The 7,500-nt window shown below is 40.9% G+C and overlaps 1 protein-coding gene across 2 annotated transcripts in view; it reads right to left on the reverse strand.

The window, feature by feature from the left end:
- cables1 (Cdk5 and Abl enzyme substrate 1) overlaps positions 1 to 7,500 on the reverse strand; it is a 40,314-nt gene that overhangs the window by 12,780 nt on the left and 20,034 nt on the right. The window contains exons 4-7 of one of the 2 annotated variants that reach the window (XM_058418167.1): positions 7,039 to 7,116; positions 3,268 to 3,376; positions 2,882 to 3,035; positions 2,187 to 2,290 (exon numbers count right to left, since the gene is read on the reverse strand). In XM_058418167.1, the coding sequence (XP_058274150.1) occupies positions 2,187 to 2,290; positions 2,882 to 3,035; positions 3,268 to 3,376; positions 7,039 to 7,116 (445 nt within the window). The remainder of the gene's footprint in view (positions 1 to 2,186; positions 2,291 to 2,881; positions 3,036 to 3,267; positions 3,377 to 7,038; positions 7,117 to 7,500) is intronic. The other variant, XM_058418168.1, reaches the window with a different exon arrangement.

The raw sequence follows: 7,500 nt of genomic DNA on the forward strand, positions 1-7,500 counted from the left end.
CCATCATCTACTCATCATCATTAACCCATCATCTACTCATCTACCCATCATCTACTCATCATTAACCCATCATCTCATCATCATTAACCCATCATCTACTCATCATCATTAACCCATCATCATTAACCCATCATCATCATTAACCCATCATCATCATTAACCCATCATCTCATCATCATTAACCCATCATCTACTCATCATCATCTACTCATCATCATCATTAACCCATCATCATCTACTCATCATCATCATTAACCCATCATCTACTCATCATCATCATTAACCCATCATCATCATTAACCCATCATCTACTCATCATCATCATTAACCCATCATCATTAACCCATCATCTACTCATCATCATCATTAACCCATCATCTACTCATCATCATCATTAACCCATCATCTACTCATCATCATCATCATCATTAACCCATCATCTACCCATCATCATTAACCCATCATCTACTCATCATCATTACCCCATTATCTACTCATCATCATTAACCCATCATCATTAACCCATCATCTACTCATCATCATCATTAACCCATCATCATCTACTCATCATCATTAACCCATCATCATCATTAACCCATCAACATCATCTACTCATCATCTACCCATCATCATCTACTCATCATCTACCCATCATCAACATCAAATAAAAAGTCTTCTGCCACCTTAAAGTGCAAAAAAAAACTACTTAAGTTTTCTTCTCATTTTGGTTAACTGGTTAGACTAGTAATAACTAGTAATAACTAGTTGTAATAAAGCGACTGCTCCGGTCTCAGAGTGTAAGGAACAGATCATTTTTCCCAGGAGACGAACGCTCTGTTTTCCAATAGCCGAGACTTGAGTCTGAGAACGAGTCCCTGAATGAGCGATGGCTCAGGGGAGACGCCGTCGGGACACGCAATCACAGCGGAAGCTTTTCCTCCTTCGTCTCTTCTGTCAAACGGGATCATCATCATCATAATCATCGTCTCAGCTGCAGCCAAAACTCTGATAAATAAAATCAAAGTTTCCCCCAAAGGAAAGCAGAATAATCGCTAGGACCAGAGCCAGAAATCTATATAAGACCTGCGCTGGGAAGCAGACGGAGAGTGAAAAGCCGAGCATCTAAAAATAAAGATGGAGTTGAGGTTTCCTTTATTATGCCTTTGTACCTGTTCGGGGAAAATGAACGATCTGAAGCCTATTTTTAGACCAAAGGGACGCTGTCGAGCTTCAGACAAAAAGACAACACAAACCTGACCTACGAGCCGTCCTTCATGAACACAATAGAAATTGTTCTGACTTTAATTCAGTCATTGAAGGAAGGAAAGAAGGCGGGGCATCAAAGGAAAAAATAAAAATAATAACAAAAAGCCATATGGGGGAAATGAACTGTAGGGGGAGTTTATATAATCATGGAATATAAACACGATAAAGAGGTCTTTTCCTCTGGAACACCGAGACGTGAGAACGTGCAGCGCAAAGAAAGTGAGAAAGAAGATGCTGGACTCATAAATAAATAAATAAAAACAGGCTACGTCTGAAGACTGACGCCACAGATCAGGAAATGTCTGAGCAGAAATAAATTATTCTAAATAAAAATCAATAAATAATAAAATAAAACAAATCAGGCTACAACTGAAGACTGATGTCACTCTGTGGTGTAAACTTGAGTCTTTCAGAAGGTCACAGATCAGGAAATGTCTGAAGAGAAATAAATGATTCTAAATAAATAAATAAATAAATAAAAACAAATAAGAAATAATTATTAAACAAAAAAATAAACTCCCCAAATAAAGAATGTAGGTTATATGTATAAACCTCATGAAGCTGTGACCGTGCCTGAGGTCATGTGACACCAGGTGGAATTTTCACCGCTTTTATTTAACAATGAAACGCGCACCAGAACTTTCTGTTCCCTTTTTCTGTAACCCGAGGCGTTGAAGCCTGTGGGAACCGAGTGCTTAAAAAGTCAGGAGAGAAGAAAACCGGGATATCAGATGAAATCTGCGTCATGTCTCTCTCTCAACATGAGGAACGTTTTTTTTTTCAGCTACTGCAGCTTTGTGGCTTCGGTTAAAACATTTTCTGTTGCTGTTTTTGTCAGGATCCAGCATGATGTTTACAGTTTCCCAGCAGGACAGTGAGAGTGTGTGTGTGTTATGGTGTGAAAGAAAAACCCATCTCACCATGTAGGAAGAGAATATGAGCACGCGTTTATGTTTTCCACATGGCCACTGCGGGTCGTCCAGAAGGTTGGGGTCGTACTCCCTGAAATCTCCCGCTTCGTTCCCTGTGGATTCACGGCAGAGAAAAAAAATAAACATCTGAGAAATATCCGGGAAAAAACAGCCAGCTCAGAAAGCTCTGCGTAACGTGTTAATGTGAGCATTTAAAACTCGCTAGTGTCAGAATCCTCATTCAAAGCCCGGTGGTTTCTATAGTAACGGCTCACGTCCGGGGAATCTATGACAGGCCGTTGCTGATACGGTGACGTTTTCCAGGTAACGTGACAAACTGTGGGGATTTTTTTGTTTGTTTCCAATTAAATGATTATTTATAGCTGCTGTAACACAAGTCACGGATGTTCCCTACACATTCTACGTAACTAACAACGGATAAAAAGTCTCACACTTTGTTTAGTAATAAAGCAAAACTTATGGATTGTTTTGTGACAGGAAATGACATCACATCCTGCGTATATTTTGCTGAGTTAACAAATGAATCCTAGATTTATTAGAAACACAGATTCATGACCGATCCCGTCAACAGAAACGCGACCAGCTCCGTGTTAATCTCGCAATCCGGCCAGTGACCTTGAAGCCGTGACCCTGAAGCGCAGGGAAGGCGAGCGTGTGGTGACGGAAGCAGCAGGCGTACGCACCCGTGTCCAGGCTGCTCTGGTGGCTGTTGGCTCGTGCCAGGATGAGGCTGCGATGGCTGGCGTTACGAGACTGTGAGAAGGACGACGTGGAGTCGATGGTGTTGCGGCGGCCGAGGACGTTGGTGGGGTAGAGGAACTGCATGTAGGACACCGTCTGTGTAAAAGAAAATAGCTCTGGTTACTATGGAAACACAGCTTTTTGTTTGTCTCGTGTGTGTGTGTGTGTGTGTGCGGTTCAAAAGTTTTTATCACCAGGACTATGTCTTCTGTATAAACCTGGACAAAAATTTGTTTTCTCTCTAGGAAAAATCCTGCTTTTCATGAAACGCGCTCAAACTTAAAGTAGTGTATTGGAGTATGAATAAAGCTCATCTTCTGGGCCTCACCTTGCCGTCGGCGCCCAGCTCCACGCCTTCCAGCCCGATCACCATCTCCTTGGCACTGACTCCGCCGGACGGGTGACGCTGACGCCCGCTCTCCATTTTCACACCGTCCCTGCGGGGTCACACGCACGTTAATTCATTCATTTCCTGTTTAACCTATGAAACAAAATCAGTATTTCCCTTCACAGGAACGCAGCGTGAGCTACTTTTAAGGTGGTCTGTGTTATCACTGTGTTACATTTCACACCTCGGTGACAATCCCTGCGCCTCCTTAAATATGAATCCTTCACTTTTATCTGCTATTGTTGTTCGGTTTTAACAAAAATCTATCACACATAGGATCTGAAATCTGGCTCTGTGGAGTTTATATAATCAACAACAACAAAAAACTCAGTGTGTTTTATGGTGCAAGAGGAAGTCGTGTTTCGTTTCTACCCGTCAGTGTGTCATCATCACAGAGGCAGGAATTGGAGGCTGAGCTGGAAGACGTACTCGTGAAACCCCGTTATTTAGGGAAAGGTGATATTTTTACACAGTGTTTGTGGTCTTTGGTTTTAGACACAATTAAGCTGAGCTCATGGCCACCAGTTTCGACCTGTATCGAGTCGCTTAGGATTTTCAAACTAGATTTGGTTTTCTGACACACTGCTGTCTATAAAAATGGATAAATAATAAAGAAAACCACAAAAAAAAAACCAAACAGACGCATTTTAGTCTCCAAAATACGACCTCATCGGACACGGATATTACCTAAAAATTCACAGCCACCATCTCAAATATCTATTCTAGTCTGGAATCTAATATTATCTATTAGAATATTTGTTCTTATTATAGTTGTTATTGTTTCTCAATTAATGATCTTTGGCAACTGATTAAACAATTACTCCAATAAAACAACTGGATAAGACGAAGTCACTGAGCTGAAAACAGTCGAGACTCTTATGACTGGTTGAGGATGTGGCTTAAAGTTTAAATGCGGAATCGTACGATGAAAGGAATTTGATAATAGAGTTCATTATTCCATGCGGAATTATTTCTACAGTGTTATACGTATCGTGTCAGTGAGCAGGTTTACATTTCACACTCGAATCAACACACAGCTCGACTTGGCTGATTGTTAAACCTTGTGTACATTTCATTTTACAGCCAAACTGTTCCTTTATGAATTATAAATGATTATGGCTGACGTGAGCAAGCCGCCGATTAAAAGATTAGCCGACTGACGTCCGTTTTTAGCCAGGAAATTTAGCAAAGGAAACTCGTGAAGCATTTGCAGAAACCGAAAGCCACCGATCTGTTCAAAAGACCAGCAGTTTATTAGCCAGAAGCCTGGACAGCAATGCAGCGAGCACACGTGAGGCATGTTTACACTCCCTGTACAGGATGAAAAACAGGACTCTGTGTGTGTGTGTGTGTGTGTGTGTGTGTGTGTGAGAGAGAGAGAGAGAGGGTGTGTTGGTGCGAGTCTGACGTAACCGATCCAATCTCTACAACCATCAGTGTCTCTGGAGAGCTAACTGATACTCTGTCTGCTACCCTGTGCCAAAATCAATCCGACGAACAGGAATTACTACAGCGGGCAACATGGGGAAGCCAAACAGTGTGTGTGTGTGTGTGTGTGTATCTATCATGCTTGTTTAGACCCAGCATCAAAAGCATGTTAAGGTCATAACAATGTACTTGGTTGTACATATTCAATTCACGCAACGCTTTTAACAACAATTCCTGCGTCAGTCCAGCTATACAGAAATACATCGATTCAGGATATAAACGATAAATTTATCTGTAACGAGTGAGTCAGAGGCAACGGCTGCGAGGAAAAACTCCCCGAGACAACAAGAGGGAGAACCCTTAAGAGGAACCAGCCTCAGAAGGGAACGATCCTCATCAGCGTAGAGTGTGATTAGAAATCATTTCCCTTTAATTGTATACTATAGGACAAAAATAGTGCAACTGTGTAACCAGGAAAATACACTATATTGCCAAAAGTTTTGGGACACTCCTCCAAATCATTGGCTTCAGGTGTTGTTTATCAGGTCCATAAAGACATGGATGAGTGAGTTTGGTGTGGAGGAACTTGACTGGCCTGCACAGAGTCCTGACCTCAACCCCATAGAACACCTTTGGGATGAATTAGAGTGGAGACTGCGAGCCAGACCTTCTCGTCCAACATCAGTGCCTGACCTCACAAATGTGCTTCTAGAGGAATGGTCAAAAATTCCCATAAACACACTCCTAAACCTTGTGGAAAGCCTTCCCAGAAGAGTTGAAGCTGTTCTAGCTGCGAAGGGTGGGACAACTCCATATTACATTCATGTGCATGTAAAGGCAGACGTCCCAAAACTTTTGGCAATATAGTGTATCTTGTTTGATGTCTGTCTTGTTGAAGTTATATTTATTTACAGATTAAATAATGTAATTCAACTCTACTGACTTTAAGGCACTTAATGTTAAGCAAAACTGCATTTTTTCCCCTCTTTAACCAGTAACGTTTATCATTAACGTTTGGTTCAGTGAGCTGTCAGTAAACACGGCTTCTTTCCCAAGGTCATAACCCAGAGTCGTGAGACAATAATAACTACACTACACCTACACTGTGAACTCGTGCCTCGGAGCTGCTATCGTTTAAAGGAAAAATAAAAAGAAAGAAGCTGGCGGTGAGGCATCTGAGCCGAGGTTCACGCCCGAGGTGGATTAGCGATCGTTCGATGGTTAATGGATTTGTCTGAGAGGCAAAAAAAAGAGATACTCCCTCCAGGAGAAAAACAAATAAAACTGCTTGGAGTCATTAGATGTGAATGATGTCAGCTGTGAGCGCGGCGCTGAAAAATAAGCAGGTGCAGAGGCTCGGATAGCGCCAAGAATTATACGGGCTAACGCCAGGGTTATGAATGAGCGAAAAGAAAACAAGCCGCTGATAACGCTTCAGCACCAAAGAAAGAAAACTTATTTGTGAATGCTAATATCTGTGAATAACAGGTCCGGAAATAAAAGGTCAAGCAGGAGCATATGCGCAACGTCATGCTAATCTGTAGTCGTGAAAGCTTCCTTTACTGTTTAACAGCATTAGCCTTTTTGCTCCAGCGCAGAACTAAAAACAGACCCCTTAATCATTCCAGGATGTAGGACAAAAAAAGAAACGGAAAAACAGAACAGAGGGAGTGACTGATGGGAAAAATATGAGTGACTGAGTGGGAGTTTTGCTTACACAATTAAGCGGGAGGCTGGAAATTAGCCCAGCCACATTGCTAGCAACAACAGATATCCAAGAGTGAAATAATACAAGATTCTGATGTGTCCTGAGGTAAAATTTGTACAGAAATGCATTTATATCTGGGATTTTTACCTCAGAAATAAAGGTTTCATACACTGAAGTTTTTTAGTAAACAGTCAGCTAGCACTGCTAACAACTTTTAGGTAGCTTTAAGGTCTGCTAGCAAGCCTCAAAGAAGAGATCAGAATGCCAATTTTCTGAATTTTACTTCAGAGAAAATACAAAGATAAATAACACTAAATCAGAACCCTGCATTGTTTACGTCTGGAAAAAAACTACTGTAGCTAGCAATATGGCTAATTTTCATCCATAATCTTAATCGTACGAAGAAAACAAGCCTTGATCCGTGTGCTTGAGGAAGAGATTTGAGTAAGTAAAACCCACATGTGCCATTCAGGAGTAAAATAATTAGACATAACTGCCGAGGAAAAAAAAACAAAAAAAAAAAAGCAGCGAGGCGTGATGAAGTGAAAAAGGTTTACATGCTGAAGAATACATACCCTGTTTGGCTACAATCTCGATAGGGCAGGACAGAAAATACACTATAGAAGGATCTTCTGCCACTGATAAGGACTATCCTATAAAGACAAAAAATAATAAATGAACTAATTCAGTGAGCTATGCTGAGAACAGGTCAGGAGATGGAGCCATACATTAGAAATATATACAAGAATCTGTATGGTGTAAAAGAGTGTGAAGAACATTTGAGTTTAAAGATGACGGGGAAAAAGAAAAAAACAAAAAAAGTCATGCGTACATTCTTGGAAAAGGGAAAATAATATGCTTTGAGGAAGAAAAGAACTATTAAAGAACGGTGATGACGCGCCACACACAACTGATAGCAATGATCTCCGAGTAATGCCTCATAAAGCTCTTATAACGTGCTGGAGGATTAGAATTATTATTAATAACATACGATGAGGGGAAATAAGAATTCGTTTCGTTTTTCTTCTTGAACATAG

The sequence above is a fragment of the Hemibagrus wyckioides genome, linkage group LG20 (genome assembly GCF_019097595.1).
Source record: "Hemibagrus wyckioides isolate EC202008001 linkage group LG20, SWU_Hwy_1.0, whole genome shotgun sequence".
In the NCBI taxonomy this organism is placed as follows: domain Eukaryota; kingdom Metazoa; phylum Chordata; class Actinopteri; order Siluriformes; family Bagridae; genus Hemibagrus; species Hemibagrus wyckioides.